At 43.5% G+C, this 16,898-nt stretch overlaps 1 protein-coding gene across 2 annotated transcripts in view; it reads left to right on the forward strand.

Moving 5' to 3' along the window:
- The window catches only part of LOC126334943 (cyclic nucleotide-gated cation channel beta-1), a 181,187-nt gene that overhangs the window by 85,184 nt on the left and 79,105 nt on the right, over window positions 1–16,898 (forward strand). Inside the window, exon 2 of one of the 2 annotated variants that reach the window (XM_049997686.1) lies at window positions 1,837–1,963. The exons of the other annotated variant lie outside the window; for it this stretch is intronic. Within the exon in view, the coding sequence (XP_049853643.1) occupies window positions 1,837–1,963 (127 nt within the window). The remainder of the gene's footprint in view (window positions 1–1,836; window positions 1,964–16,898) is intronic. 2 annotated transcript variants of the gene reach the window in all.

Consider the following 16,898-nt stretch of genomic DNA (forward strand, 5'->3'; position numbering starts at 1 on the left):
ATTGTCCCTGCTTGAGAAGACAATTCTTCATAGAACTAAAGGAATTTTCTCGAAGGTATTTACAATTTTGATAATTTGTATAAACTTATTCATATGACTTATAGACTTAGGTAAGTTTTGGCTCACATAATATGTTGGTACGAATCACACTACCGCAAGCTCTAGCGACAGTTGCAGCGAAGACAGCTGCCCTCATTTGTCTCGAGCGTGCTCGTTCCGTGTATTGATCTGAAGAATCAAACTCTGCGATAACTGTGCAAAGCAATTTTCGTACCAAGTTAAGTAAAGATCCGTCCAGTGGACCTGCCATTTATCAACTGTATCAGTGCTCTGTGAGACGTAAAAAATCCTCAGGACGACCACGTGTGTCAAACGTCGTAGAACAAGAAGCGGGGCCCGGAGTTACTAACAGTCCTACAAAATCGACGTGGCGTGCTTATCGCGAGCTGGGCGTCCCACAAGTGGCTATTTGGCGTGTGTTAAAAATACATTTTTTTCTCAAACCATAAAACTGGCAGTGCTGCAAGAACTAAAAGAAACATTAAAGGTGGCTTTAATGACTTCTGTGGGGATGTGTTACATCTATTGTATAAAGACGAAGATTTCATTGGATGAGTTGGCTCTTCACTTAAGAGGTGGGTAAACTTAATTAACACAACTGTAGGATTTAGGGCAGTGAAGATCCTCAACAAACCTGGAACATGTTCGTGATAGTCCGAAAGTAACATCTTTTTTGCATTGAGCAAGGGTAAAGTTTAAAGTCCTTACTTTCTCCAAGAGAAAACTACCAACGAAATAGCGTATTAAGATAAGGTCGAATTTTTTTTTTAATGACGGTGATTGACAAGGCTGACCAAGAATGCTGGGTAACACTTAATGCAAGATGGTTCATTTACACGCTACCTTGCCGACGTCCGGTGTTTCCTCAGTAACTGATTTCCAGGGCGTTCACCGGATGTAACACCTTTCTTCTTCTTGTGGACATTCATCAAAGGTACCGTGTTGGTGCGAACCCGTATCGGTTCCTTTAGCAGAGTTCAGTATAAGAATCTACACGGCAGTTGGACGAGTTACGCCTGACACGCAGCAACGAGCTAGGCGAGACATCGGCTTCAGAAGGGATGTGTGCCACATATCCAATGGAAGTTTCATTCACCTCTTCTAGCTATAAGATAAAAACTTGATGTACTGTGCTAAAAAATGACGCCAAAACCGTGTGTGTAATTGATATGAATAAATCTACATGTATTTTCAAAGTTGTTAAGTCCTTTTAGAAACACCCCGTATATTGCTACAGTCACGCTGTATAAGCGCCAGGAGAACACGTTCATTTACTTCTTTGTACACACATGTATGAATCTGCTCCAAATTGTTTTCTACTTATGTGCAATGCATCTAATTTATATTTTTCTATGTGCATGTATATTTCGATTTCTCCCAGGTCTAGTAATATTCTCTCAATATTTCTTTATTATAAGCATTTTTAGATTTTTAAAGAACCTCTGCATGAAATCGTTTATCTTTTTCTTAGGAGGGCTGCCTGTAGCGTATGAATCCTTTTTACATCGAAAATGATTGATTAGAGCCATAGTATACAACGAATATTTCTTAAACAGTTCGATGAGCTACAGTGTTTTACTTCATGAGCTCATAGTTACGCAATTTCAATGATTCTCACTGCACCATAGAATTAGATTTTGATACTTTTATTGTTTCATAGTATGTGAGTGACATAACTTTTTCAAAATTCCTTTCTTTTCTTTGTTGTGAACTGCATGCTAGTTCGTATTGCATTTGTTTTATGGTAATGTGAACTGCATGGAACGTCATTTTTAGCGTATGGTATACCCTGAGCGCCTGGCATTGGACAGTCTGAAAGCATCAATGCTCTGCAGCGAAGGGTCCTGGGCAAACGCTGACAGCCTGGAGAAAGGCACGGACAATCCGGCGCATCAGATATCAGGTCAGGTCAGCGCACACACTCACACACACACACACACACACACACACACACACACACACATGGCGCAAGGGTGAGCCAAGTCATCATTCTCCGCAGAGGTAGGGACTATAAGCCCAACGCGCTGTCTTGCTGAAATCTTCGCTTATTTCACGGCTTTTGTTTTGGGAAATGGAAAAGAAGCTTAACGTCTCTAGTAACTAAACCACATGCATCAGAGATTTTATCACCAGTTTGGAAGCGACTTTACTTAATTACTGCATCTAATTTGTTAGTCCTCATTTTTCCGTCCTTCGTGCTGCAGAGAACTTCTCTGATTGTCAAGTGTGTCGCATTCTCATCGTCTCATTTTGCTCTTAGTGGAATATTTATATCTACAAAAGATCAGCCACTTGCTTTCTGCAAGTTTTTCCCATCCTCTAGCAATTCTCCCCCAACGATGCGTTTCCATGTGTTTCCTAGTTTTCCTCGCGTTCTATCATGTCTTACAATACGGTCCAACATGTTCTCACTGCTCAGTAGTACCATCTCAGTCTCTTAGTGTTTCTTTTATCGATGTCAATCTTTTTCTTCAAATGGCTCTGAGTACTATGGGACTTAACATCTATAGTCATGAGTCCCCTAGAACTTAGGACTACTTAAACCGAACTAACCTAAGGACATCACACAACACCCAGTAATCTTGTTCTTCTCTGGACTGGCTGATCATTCGCCAGTAGTCTTCTACTGGGCTGGATATGAAATCACCTCTAACCATCTGACATAAAAGAAGAGCCGAACACAACAGATTTTTTTTTCTGAGTCGTCACTCTTTTGACTGGTTTTATGCTGCTTACCAGCCTGATGATGGTCGAAGTAGAGAAGATATAATATGTAGACTGGCAATGGCAAGGAAAGCGTTTCTGAAGAAGAGAAGTTTGTTAACATCTAGTATAGGTTTAAGTGTCAGGAAGCCGTTTCTGAAAGTATTTGTATGGAGTGTAGCCATGTACGGAAGTGAAACATGGACGATAAATAGTTTGGACAAGAAGAGAATCGAAGCTTTCGAAATGTGGTGCTACAGAAGAATGCTGACGATTAGATGGATAGATCACATAACTAATGATGAAGTATTGAATAGAATTGGGGAGAACTGGAGTATGTGGCACAACTTGACAAAAAGAAGGGACCGGTTGGTAGAACATGTTCTGAGGCATCAAGGGATCACAACTTTAGCTTTGGAGGACTGCGTGGAGGGTAAAAATCGTAGAGGGAGACCAAGAGATGAATACACTAAGCAGATTCAGAAGGGTGTAGGTTGCAGTAAGTACTGGGAGATGAAGAAGCTTGCACAGGATAGGGTAGCATGGAGAGCTGCATCAAACCAATGTCTGGACTGAAGGTCACAACAACAACAACAACAACAACAACCACGAATTCCTCCCCTGTGCCAACCTTTCCATCTCAGAGGAGCAATTACAACCTACATCCTCTATTATTTGCTAGTTGTATTCCAATCTTTGTCATCCTCTACAGCTTTTACCCTTTACAGCACCTTCCAGGAAGTTATTCCCTGGAGTCCTGACAGAGATCCTATCATCCTGTCCCTTCTTCTTGAGAATGTTTTCCATATATTCCTTTCCTCTCAGATGCTGCGCAGAACCTTCAAATTCCTTTCCTTATCAGTCCATCTAATTTTCAACATTCTTCTGTAGCACCACATCTGAAATGATTCCATTCCCTTCTGTTCCGGTTTTCCCACAGTCTGTGTCCCACTACGACACAATAACGTGCTCCAAAAGTACATTCTCAGAAATTTCTTCCTCTTCGATACTGCTAGATCTCTCTTTACCAGGAATGCCCTTTCTGGCAGTACTGGTCTGTTTTTGTGTCCTCGTTGCTCCGTCCGTCATGAGTAATTTTGCTGCCCAGTCAGCAGATTTCCCTAACTCCATCTATTTTGTGATCACCAACTCTGATGTTAAGGTTATCATTATTCTCACTTCTGCTACTTCTCATTACTTTCGTCTTTCTTCAGTTCACTCTCAATCCAGATTCTGTACTCATTACACTGTTCATTTCATTCAAGAGATACTGCAATTTGTCTTCACCTTCAGACGATAACAGTGTAATCCTCGAATCTTATCGTTGACATAATTTCATCTTGATTTTAATTCCACTTTTGATAATTTCCTTTATTATCATGACTGCTGCTTTGATGTTTAGATTGAAGTTCCTGGTCTTCCACTCTTGTTATTCCTTCTTGATTCTTGTACATGATGTATATTACCCGTCTTTCCCAAATGCTTATCCTTATTTTTCTCAAAATTTCGAACATATTGCACTATTCTACATTGTCGAACGCTTTCCCCATGTCGTCAAAACCTGTGAACGTCTCTTGACTTTTCTTCAGTCTTGCTTCCATTAGCAACTGCAACGTTAGAACCGCCTCTCTGACGGCTTTACTTTTCCTAAAGGCAAACTGATCATCATCTAACAGATCCTAAATTTTTTTTTCCATTTTTCTGTATAGTGTTCTTGTCAGCAACTTGGATGCCTGAGTTGATAAACTGATTGTGCGATAATTCTCGCACTTGTCGTCTATTGCTATGTTCGAAACTGTGTGGATGTTAATTTTCCGAAAGTTTGATGGTGTGTCAACAGACTCTTACATTCTACACACCAACGTGAATAGTCGTTTTGTTGCCACTTCCCCCAGTGATTTTACAAGTTCCAATGGAATGCTCTCCATATCTTCTGCCTTATTTGAAATCTTCCAGACCTATTTCAAATTGTGACTCTAATACTGAATCCCCAATCTCTTTTACATCGGTTGATGTTTCTTCTCCTGTCGCATTATCAGATACGTGTATGGAACGTCGGTGGTATGTTCAGTGATTTTCCATAGGGTCGTGAATCATGCCCTGATAGTTTGCAAGAGCATTGCCTCCAGAGACAAGGTTTCGGCTTCGAGTCTTCATCCGACCTACAGACTAAAGAACTCACACTCCACTGTAGAGTGAAAGACTGATTCTGGAAACAGTTTCCTGTCTTATGGCTACGTCATTTCTGCACAATGCTCTTTCTTGTAGGCATACTAAACGGCAAGGTATGTAGGAGAACATCAATGAACTTTGGAAAGTATAAAATAAATACAGGCAGAAGTGGAGCAGAGAGAGCTGGTCGAGAGTCTTGCATGAATACGAAGGGGAGCTATAGTGTTTTAATTAACGCCTTGAAAAAATAAAGCTACCAAACAAAGTCTTGTTTATTTACAGGTACATGTCTGCAATCGAAATACGCAGTGCATTTCCCATGCCTCAGTACCGTAGTACCTTGCTGGAGGAGTGAAAGCAAAATGGGCTCCGTGTGGATAAAGTAGGGGGGTGGGGAGGGGGGGGGGGGGGGGCAAGCGCCACTTTGTTGTGGGTGCTCTAGCGGCGTGCATCGGAACTGCGACCCGAGGATTTCAATGTGCACCAGCACTGCAGATATGCGACTGAGAACAAACAAAAACTTAATTGCGTAACCTTTCATTTTAATCAATCGGTAAGAGCACTGCCCGCGAAAGACAGATTCCCAGATTCGAGTCGCAGTCCAGCACATAGTTTTAATTTGGCAGGACGTTTCGACGTTTTGTGCCCGTAGAGTAACATACATTTCGCATAAATGTTGTATAGTATGTTTTTGATAACTATATTTTTATAATTTCAAGGGAGGATGAATACGCCATTAGCTTTCCCTATCCGCCTTTTAACTGCCACCTCTTTCTCTGTTTTCACAACTACGCTTCCAAGGTAATCAAAGGAGTTTTTTCGTCTACTTCGTTTCCAGCAATGCTGATAATTATTCTTGGATTGATGTTAACACCGAACTCTGTGGCTCGGCAATGATTAGTATGTCAGTTTTCGCTTGACTCTCTAATTTTGTGCTTTGTTTATACTCAACTATCTGATATTTACATCATTTTAAATTCGTTCTAATCATTGATGGTTATGTAAATTCTAAGAAAATGCTACATAATGCTTTTTTTTTCTCTTGGCAGTACACACAACAGCAAGAACGATAGATGGACACAGTGTGGAATAATGTCATCGTGTATTAACCTTAAGGTGATTAGAGAGTGTGTACTGAGAAAGCATGACGTGTGACTATGAAGTCATCAAAACAAAACAAAAAGATACTACATACCACTTACAGACGACTGAAGCCGTCATAATAAACAATGGTATTTAACAGATTCAAGATGATCTGGCTCACTCTAGTGCTTAGAAGCTCTTTACATTGTCAAGAACAGATTTGTCTTCCCAATAACTGGTTAATTTCTTTTTTCGAATGTATTTTCTAACGCACTATCTTGCATGTTTATTTACAATTACTTTAATTATTCTCATTCAACTTTCTTATAATTTTGTATGATGTAGCAGTAGCTGTGTTGCTTCTAAGAGTCAATGCTTCACATCCGTTAAAAAGTAACTACATGCCAATAAAATAGTTGTTCTGCTAAGTCTGCTGATTACTTATAATATCACATCGCTCAGTTGAGAACTAGAATCTGAAATATACTGAATATATTGCTTATATTTATGTAAATAAGTAATCAGAAATTACCCAAAAAGTTCACTTATAGAAACATTAGCATACACTTCTCCAGGGTTTCATATAATCTAACAGTTCCAGATTGTCTAATATTTCGAATATTAAGAGGTAGAACTTTTGCCTTTCATTAAGCCATGCCATACAGGAAGCAAAAATTCCGTTCATCTCTATTCCGGGGGGAGGGGCTTCTCAATTTTGCAGCCACGCTGCTTGAGCTAGAAAACAGCCCTCCCACGCTATTTGTGAGAGAGCTAAAAGAAAGCGACCTTAAATTTTGGGAAACATGTTCATAAATTTCTAGCTGATTTAATGTAAAAAGTAAATATTCCATATTTCCACAAATTATTGTGAATATAACTTGCGGACGTTAAAAGTTCAAAACTGTGAATGTCCCGCATTGTGTTTTATGATTTTCTTTCTTAAATACGAAATAGGTCTACAAATGAGCAACGAAGAATCTATTAATCTTCGTATATATAACTTCTGTTCTGATTAAATGACAAATTTTCTTTGAGTGCTTTTAATGCTCGAATAATAAATGAAGCATACAATAGGTATTTATGAGAGGCGATATCATGAAGTTTTTAACAGTCAGCGGTCTGATAAAAACGATATTTACCATACACTGTAACACACTGGTAAAGAACGATATAGTTTCTCTGAATTTCTTTTACGATCCAAGAAACGGGATGACATATTCACCTCCAGTGAACGAGGTCTGAAACAAGCGACGTGACCATGCTTTCTGTCCCGTAATGCCGTGTATTCTAATCACGAACGGGTAAGGTTATTTTGCGCTTACGTGACGAGAGCTCTGTTAAGTCCATCGACGCGTACCCGGGATACATTGTGTCACGCTTCAAGAAAGGAAAAAAGAAAAAAAGCTTGCAGTTCAGGATAAGCCGTGGGATAGGCTGGCCTACCTACAGCGCATCTTTGAAGCGAATGGCAGAGATGCCGAACGAGTTGGGCAGTGGTTAAGACGGTGCATTCATATACGCGAGGTGCGATCCGCAAGGCCAAATGAAACCATTTTCAACTAAGCGAATCCCGGGATGTTTCCTTTATTAAGACGTGAGCCGATCTCATTCCCCATCTTTGTGCAATTCGCTCTCGTGACTTGTCTATAATTGTCGTAATGTCGACGAAACGTTGAGCTCTAACGTCATTTCCTTTGAATAGCAGACACGATCATTAATCTCAAAGTCAGGGTAAATAATCTCGTCATAGCATTCGAGCGGTAGTTACGTTGGAATGTAGCATCTATTACCTATACAGGGGGTGGGCAAAAATATGGAAACACCGTGAGAAATGTATGCTTGAAGATTAATGCAGATGATAGAAAAGCTTACTTACAGGATGCGCTGTTGTATTTGACCACTAACGGCACCTGTGCCATGTCCTCATTACGTTGTAGGTGTCAGTTATGGTCGGTCGGTTGGTTGGTTTCGGGAAGGGGACCAAACAGCGAGATCTTCGATCCCATCTTATTAGGGAAGGATCGGGAAGGAAGTCGGTCGTGCCCTACAAAGGAGCCATCCAAGTATTTGTTTGAAGCGATTTAGGGAAATCACGGAAAACCTAAATCAGGATGGCCGGACGCAGGTTTGAACCGCCGTCCTCCCGAATGCGAGTCCAGTGGGCTAACCACTGCTCCACCTCGCTCGGTGCCCAGTCGTCGTCAGAACGATGTTCTGTGTATCCTCCGAGTCTTTCGCGACGGCATACACCAATAAACGTTCTCGGTTTTCAAACCGCGTCAGTTCGAATAAAATCCTCGAGCTTTCGAGGACCATCTCCGCCATCGTCAAGAGTTCACTGACTGCCGGGGCTGCTACGGTTTCTCGCTTATATAGGCATGATGACATCATCAGCAGCCAGTCAGATAGACCCATGTGGAGCGCTCGCGTAATTCGACCGGGGCAGCTAGGGGAGCTATTGCCCGTGGCAGCACCGGTGATGTAGTTGGTGCCAGGGGCAGGCGGCACGTTTGAAACTGCCACTCCTGCGTCGCGCATCTGTCTTTGCTTTCTTTCGATGTCCAACGCCCGCCCCCATGTCCTGCTGAGTGTGTACCCCTGTCTGGCGTGTATGGTATACCCTACGAATGTGGCAGCATGTATAATGGACAAACAATTCGCACGGTTGCGGAACGTTGTACTGAGCACAAGCGCAATATAAAACAAAGGGACCTTGACAAGTCGGCCGCATCGGAGCATTGCCTAGAAAACTGACATAAAATACAAAAGTGTTGGCTCATGCTTCTATATATTGGGTCTTCGTTATAAAGGAAGCTGCTGAGATTCGTTTAAACAACAACAGCTTCGACAGAGACCAGGGTTACACACTCAGCAGGGCATGGGGGGGGGGGGGGGAGGGGAGGGGGTTGGACACCGAAAGAAAGCAAAGACAGATGCGCGACGCGGGAGCGGCAGTTTCAAACGTGGCGCCTGCCCCTGGAGCCATCTGACGTCACCGGTGCTGCCACGGCCAATAGCTCCTCTAGCTGCCCGGGTCGACTTAACACGCGCGTGCCACAGGGGTCTATCTGATTGGCTGCTGACGATGTCATCATGCCTATATAAGCGAGAAACCGTAGCAGCCCCGGCAGTCGGCCCGTTGCCCTGATTGAATAGACAGGTCAACATAGAAGCTTCACCACCACCTACTCCTCTCCGAGCCTGCACCATCAAACAAGATGTCCACCACCACCTACAATCCAGAGCAGTGGTAGGAAATGCCCTTCTGGCCCTTCTGGGGAAACCCTACGTTCCAGATAGACTTGGGCTGCTCAACACTCAGTCCAGAAGATATGAGGTCGCGCGCCCCGGCAGTCGTCCATCGCAAAGCTGCAGACGGTCCAGAACAAGGGACTTAGTTTAGTGCTTCACCTGCCACGAGACTTCAGCACCGGAAAGTAGCTGGAGTCCCGCTGTTCAAACACCGATTCCGGCAGGCGGCACATCGTTTTTACGCGGCCGCCCGGATGTCGAAGAACGACCTTGAACGCAACTTGGGAAACCAAGTGCACTGGCGCACTACCACATGGTGGCCAGACCTGTTGCTGGAGTAAAGGCACGCCGCAATATGAAGCAGATGAACTAAAAGAAGCAACGCAACCGTGAGGAAGATTCCGTCGAGAGGACAACTTCCGACACACCGAGGAAGAAGTAGGAAAGGCGTTATCCGCTCACCCTACAACACACCGGAGTCCGAAGCTCCGTGAATTTGCGTAGCGTAGCGTAGCCCCGGCAGTCAGTGAACTCCTGACGACGATGACAGAGATGGTCAAAGCTCGAGGATTTTATTCGAACTGACGCGGCTTGAAAACCGAGAAAGTTTTATTGATGTTTTGTGTAGTTTTGAGTGAATTATGTAGGAGCTAAGTGAACTGGAACATGGAAAAATTTGTTATGCCCATATGATGGGTGCTTCCGTAGCCAGGTATCCGAGGGATTTGGTGTTTTAAGAAGCGCCGTATCGAAGATATGTACCTCTTAAAGAAAAAGCGGAAAAACGTCATCCGCTAAGTCAACACGCGGGCGGAAGTGCGTGCTGAGTGATTTTGACGGACGGTCATTGTAGATGGCTGTGACGAAAAATAAGAGAACGACAGCTGTTAAATCACTGCAAAAGTGAATGTCGATCTCGCGATCCCTGCCAGTACGAAAATAACACGAAGGGAGCTACAGGAGCAGGGAATTGCAGGGCGATCTGAGATTCCGAAACCATTCATCTGTGATGCAAACGCCCGTAACACGAAAATATGGTGCCGGATCCATATAAACTGGACTATAGAGCAATTGAAGGCTGTCATTAGCCCGGATGAGGCTTGTTTCGTACTGCTTCCGGCTCCTGGCCGAGTTCACGTCCCAAGAGTGGTACATGACGGGGTATCGTTGACCATTTGGACAGCCATATCGTGCGGTTATATGACTCTTCAGTGTCGTATTACTGCCAAGGAACATGTGGGTTTGTTCCCCAATGGTGATTCTGTGTTCAAAGACGATAGGGCTTCTGTTCACACAGTTTGCATCGCCCAGGGCTGGTTTTTTCAGACGAGAATGAAGTGTCGCATCTCACCCAGCCTCCGCAGTCATCAGATCTCAATATTATTCAGTCTCTGTGGTCTTCTTTGGAAAGAAGTGTGTGTAATCGCTATCCATCTCCATCACCATTACCTGAACTTTCCACTATTTTGCAAGAAGAATGATATAAGATTCCCTTGAGGACCGTAAAGGACCTGTACTTACCCATTCCGAGACGAATTGAAGCTGTTTTGAATGCCAAAGGTGTTTCTAGACCGCATTATTCATGGTAATTTGTTGTGTTTGTGGTGTTTCCACATTTTTTATCACCACAGTTTATGTACACGCTCGACGTATAAAACTGAGTTAGTGTTTATTAGTTTATGAGAATATGACGCCATGTACACCAGAGAAGCACGTATATAAACGTATTAGTTGCGTATACAAGAAAGAACCCTTCTATTTCATCATAAAAGAAATTTTAATTCGAAATTTCACACATTTATCGAACTGGCGCTGAAGGCCTAAGCATCTTTTATTAATCTATAAGACCAAGGCTTAATCTCGAGAACTGCCCATGTAAGCATGTGGCTCAACAAAGGTACGAACTTCCGATTCTTTTTTAAATCTCTATTTTAATAATAATTATACAAACATAACCCACTTCCTTATATGATCTACATCTACATGACTACTCTGCAATTTACATTTAAGTGATTGGCAGAGGGTTCATCGAACCACAATCATACTATCTCTCTACTATTCCACTTCCGAACAGCGAGCGGGAAAAACGAACACCTAAATCATTCTGTTCGAGCTCTGATTTCTCTTATTTTATTTTGATGATCATTCCTACCTATTTAGGTTGGGCTCAACAAAATATTTTCGCATTCGGAAGAGAAAGTTGATGACTGAAATTTCGTAAAAAGGTCTCGCCGCGACGAAAAACGTCTATGCTGTAATGACTTACATCCCAACTCGTGTATCATATCTGCCACACTCTCTCCCCTATAACGTGATAATACAAAACGAGCTGCCCTTTTTTGCAACCTTTCGATGTCCTCCGTCAATCCCACCTGGTAAGGATCCCACACCGCGCACAAATATTCTAACAGAGGACGAACGAGTGTAGTGTAAGCTGTCTCTTTAGTGGACTTGTTGCATCTTCTAAGTGTCCTGCCAATGAAACGCAACCTTTGGCTCGCCTTCCCGACAATATTATCTATGTGGTCCTTCCAACTGAAGTTGTTCGTAATTTTAACACCCAGGTACTTAGTTGAATTGACAGCCTTGAGAATTGTACTATTTATCGAGTAATCGAATTCCAACGGATTTCTTTTGGAACTCATGTGGATCATCTCACACTTTTCTTTATTTAGCGTCAACTGCCACCTGACACACCATACAGCAATCTTTTCTAAATCGCTTTGCAACTGATACTGGTCTTCGGATGACCTTACTAGACGGTAAATTACAGCATCATCTGCGAACAATCTAAGAGAACTGCTCAGATTGTCACCCAGGTCATTTATATAGATCAGGAGCAGTAGAGGTCCCAGGACGCTTCCCTGGGGAACACCTAATATCACTTCAGTTTTACTCGATGATTTGCCGTCTATTACAACGAACTGCGACCTTCCTGACAGGAAATCACGAATCCAGTCGCACAACTGAGACGATACCCCATAGCTCCGCAGCTTGATTAGAAGTCGCTTGTGAGGAACGGTGTCAAAAGCTTTCCGGAAATCTAGAAATACGGAATCAACTTGAGATCCCCTGTCGATAGCGGCCATTACTTCGTGCGAATAAAGAGCTAGGTGCGTTGCACAAGAGCGATGTTTTCTGAAGCCATGCTGATTACGTGTCAATAGATCGTTCCCTTCGAGGTGATTCATAATGTTTGAATACAGTATATGCTCCAAAACCCTACTGCAAACCGACGTCAATGATATAGGTCCGTAGTTAAATGGATTACTCCTACTACCCTTCTTGAACACTGGTGCGACCTGCGCAATTTTCCAATCTGTAGGTACAGATCTATCGGTGAGCGAGCGGTTGTATATGAGTGCTAAGTAGGGAGCTATAGTATCAGCGTAATCTGAAAGGAACCTAATCGGTATACAATCTGGACCTGAAGACTTGCCCGTATCAAGCGATTTGAGTTGCTTCCCAACCTCTAAGGTATCTACTTCTAAGAAACTCATGCTAGCAGATGTTCGTGTTTCAAATTCTGGAATATTCCATTCGTCTTCCCTGGTGAAGGAATTTCGGAAAACTGCGTTCAATAACTCCGCTTTAGCGGCACAGTCGTCGATAACAGTACCATCGGCACTGCGCAGCGAAGGTATTGACTGCGTCTTGCCGCTTGTGTAGTTTACATACGACCAGAATTTCTTCGGATTTTCTACCAAATTTCGAGACAATGTTTCGTTGTGGAACCTATTAAAGGCATCTCGCATCGAAATACGTGCCAAATTTCGCGCGTCTGTAAATTTTAGCCCATCTTCGGGATTTCGCGTTCTTCTGAACTTCGCATGCTTTTTCCGTTGCCTCTGCAACAGCGTTCGGACCTTTTTTGTGTACCACGGGGGATCCGTTCCATCTCTTACCAATTTATGAGGTATGAATATCTCAATTGCTGTTGCTACTATATCTTTGAATTTGAGCCACATCTCGTCTACATTCGCATAGTCAGTTCGGAAGGAATGGAAATTGTCTTTTAGCAAGGCTTCTAGTGACACTTTATCCGCTTTTTTAAATAAAATTATTTTGCGTTTGTTTCTGATGGATTTGGAAGAAATGGTATTGAGCCTAGCTACAACGACCTTGTGATCACTAATCCCTGTATCAGTCATGATGCTCTCTATCAGCTCTGGATTGTTTGTGGCTAAGAGGTCAAGTGTGTTTTCGCAACCATTTACAATTCGCGTGGGTTCGTGGACTAACTGCTCGAAATAATTTTCGGAGAAAGCATTTAGGACAATCTCGGAAGACGTTTTCTGCCTACCACCGGTTTTGAACAAGTATTTTTGGCAACATACCGAGGGTAGGTTGAAGTCCTCACCAACTATAACCGTATGAGTGGGGTATTTATTTGTTACGAGGCTCAAACTTTCTCTGAACTGTTCCGCAACTGTATCATCGGAGTCTGGGGGTCGGTAGAAGGAGCCAATTATTAACTTAATTCGGCTGTTAAGTATAACCTCCACCCATACCAATTCGCACGGAGTATCTACTTCGACTTCACTACAAGATAAACCACTACTGACAGACACAAACACTCCACCACCAATTCTGCCTAATCTATCTTTCCTGAACACCGTCTGAGACTTCGTAAAAATTTATGCAGAACTTATATCAGGCTTTAGCCAGCTTTCTGTACCTATAACGATATCAGCTTCTGTGTTTTCTATTAGCGCTTGAAGCTCAGTGACTTTTCCAGCGCAACTACAACAATTTACAACTATAATTCCGACTGTTCCTTGATCCAAGCACGTCCTGTAATTGCCAAGCACCCTTTGACATTGCAGCCCATCCCGCACTTTCCCGAGGCCTTCTAACCTAAAAAACCGCCCAGTCCACGCCACACAGCCTCCGCTACCCGTGTAGCCGCCAGCTGAGTGTAGTGAACTCCTGACCTATTCAGCGGAACCCGAAACCCCACCACCTATGGCGCAAGTCAAGGAATCTGCAGCCAATACGGTCGCAAAACTGTTTGAGCCTCTGATTCAGACCCTCCACCCGGCTCTGCACCAAAGGTCCGCAATCGGTTCTGTCAACGATGCTGCAGATGGTGAGCTCTGCCTTCATCTCGTAAGCAAGACCGGCAGCCTTCACCAAATCAGATAGCCGCTGGAATCCAGAGAGAATTTCCTCAGATCCAAAGCGACACACGTAATTAGTGCCGACATGTGCCACCACCTGCAGCTGGCTGCACCCTGTGCTCTTCATGGCATCCGGAAGGACCCTTTCCACATCAGGAATGACTCCTCCCGGAATGCACACTGGATTTCTTCCCCTCCTTAGCCGCCGTATCCCTAAGGGGCCCCATTACGCGCCTAACATTGGAGCTCCCAACTACCAGTAAGCCCACCCTCTGCGATTGCCCGGACCTTGAAGGCTGAGAATGATCCTCTGAAACAGGGCAGGCAGCTGCATCTGGCTCAGCCAGAAACAGTGCCTGAAACCGGTTTGTCAGACGCACCGGGGAGGCTTTCTGATCAGCCTCCGGGGACGCCTTTCGCTGCCCTCCACGCCTTGGAACGACCTCCCAATCCACCACAGGCGAGGGCTCAGCCCCACTGCGGGCAGCAACCGGGGCAACCACAGCGGCAGACCGATCTGGGGACAGACGGGACGAGGTTGACATCCCCGTGATACCCAAGTCCGGCTCCCCACAGTGGTGCCCATTGGCAACAGCCTCAAGCTGCGCGACCGAAGTCAGCGCCGATTGCAGCTGTGAGCGAAGGGATGCCAAGTCAGCCCTCATCCGAACACAGCAATCGCAGACCCTGTCCATTCTAATCGATGTTGAACAACAGTTACTGAAACACGAGTCCGTGCCTAGATAACGCAAGCGAAACACGCAAAGAATGTATCAACTAACCTGTACAAATGCCTAACGACTGCGCTACAATCTGCTGAATTTACGATTACAGTAACTAAAACACGAAATTGCACCTCCTATACGAAACTCACACGCAATTTAAATAAGAATCTGCCAAGTAAACACTAAAGCGCGATGCTACAACTGTCAAATACTATAATACGCCCGAAATATATGAATTAAACAATGCAAGTACCCAAAAACACGCAAAGAAATTAATTAAACTATCTAACAAACAAGTAAGCTAGGGTTATACGACTTGCTGCTGCAGCTGCTTATCCAACGGCGGCAGGGAGTGGGTCCTGATTTGTTCAAACACCAATTGCAGCTAGTTATAGGTTTAATTAATTTGTGTCCTACAGCTATAACTGATGATAACAATGGGCAGCTAAATTTCTACTACTATTATTATTAATATTTAATATATATTATCTTAACTAAAACTCTACTGCCTGCAGCGTCACAGTTGTGTCAGGAATATGTAAACCTACTTTAGTGCCTTGCCCATCGAGTTAATCTCGATGGCCGTGCCCTTTACACTGGGCAGGCCAAGATGTTATTCGCTGCAGGTTCCTAATAACTAATTTCCTAATCTAAGTCCTACTAAGTAGTTCTAAGCTAAGTCAAGTCGGGTGCTTTTGTCTAGTATCGGTGACGTTGTTCCCCACTTCCCCTACTCCTGTACGTGGCAGATTCCAGACTACGATGAAAGTCGGCCTATTCACGTGTAGGCGATATAGGAGTAGGGAGCGCATTCAGTATTTGTTATGTCTCAATTTTTTAAGTTTATTTATGCCCCTCAGGCATTCTTTTAACACTTTTCGTGATACCTCGTCTGCTAATTTGTTGAGAGTTGAAGAGTGTCTTCTTGTCTTAGTAACTGGCATGTGGCGCGGGCAGGTAATTGGTCACGTAATGTGGATGCAACATCATTGAAGAGGGGGCACCCGTAGACCACATGATCGGGGGTACCCTCTGATTCACCACAGTGACACGCAATGGGACTTATGTTAGATAAAAACTAATTCCGTTTTTTTCCGATGAGTCTTCGTCTTGGTGAATCCGCTTCCGATTTCTCACAAATCGTCAAAAATAAGAAATTGGATACCGTTTCCCCTAAATTTACTTCATCCGTTGGAAGTGAATTTACATTATTAATCGCTGAGCAAGGAGATGGTTTCCTTGTTCTATCACTACAAGTGGTAGCAATTCGATCTATACACGCAGTACGGAAATCACTATTATTCGAGCACACATAACATTACAGTTGAAATACTATAATAATTTCCACTAAAATCCAAAAACTGAAACAAAGTTATCAGACAGGATCACAGCTCACTTACGAAACATTACAATACCTTTAACTATATCATGACAGAGTGTGTACCAAAATGCGCCTGTCATTAGCTGGTCCTGTCAGAAGAGTACTGGACCACAGACACTGACTGGTGGTTCCGCTTTGAAAAAATGTGGAGGGGAAACCTGTCCAGAGAGACACAACGCGTTCCTCGGCAACATAACTGTGCATGCCACACCAGGAACCTGTCGTGTCGACACTATTAAGCCTCTCCGCTTTTCTGCTTACTTTCACAAGTTAGCAAAACTGTTAAAGCAGGCTACATATTTCCGCCACACTTGAAGAATACACATTCAGATGAAACACAGCCATACATTCTGGATTTAATCGCAGTATTAGGAGACAGGAAAGAATGTAGGTACATACAAC

This window comes from Schistocerca gregaria, chromosome 2 (genome assembly GCF_023897955.1).
Source record: "Schistocerca gregaria isolate iqSchGreg1 chromosome 2, iqSchGreg1.2, whole genome shotgun sequence".
NCBI classification, from domain to species: domain Eukaryota; kingdom Metazoa; phylum Arthropoda; class Insecta; order Orthoptera; family Acrididae; genus Schistocerca; species Schistocerca gregaria.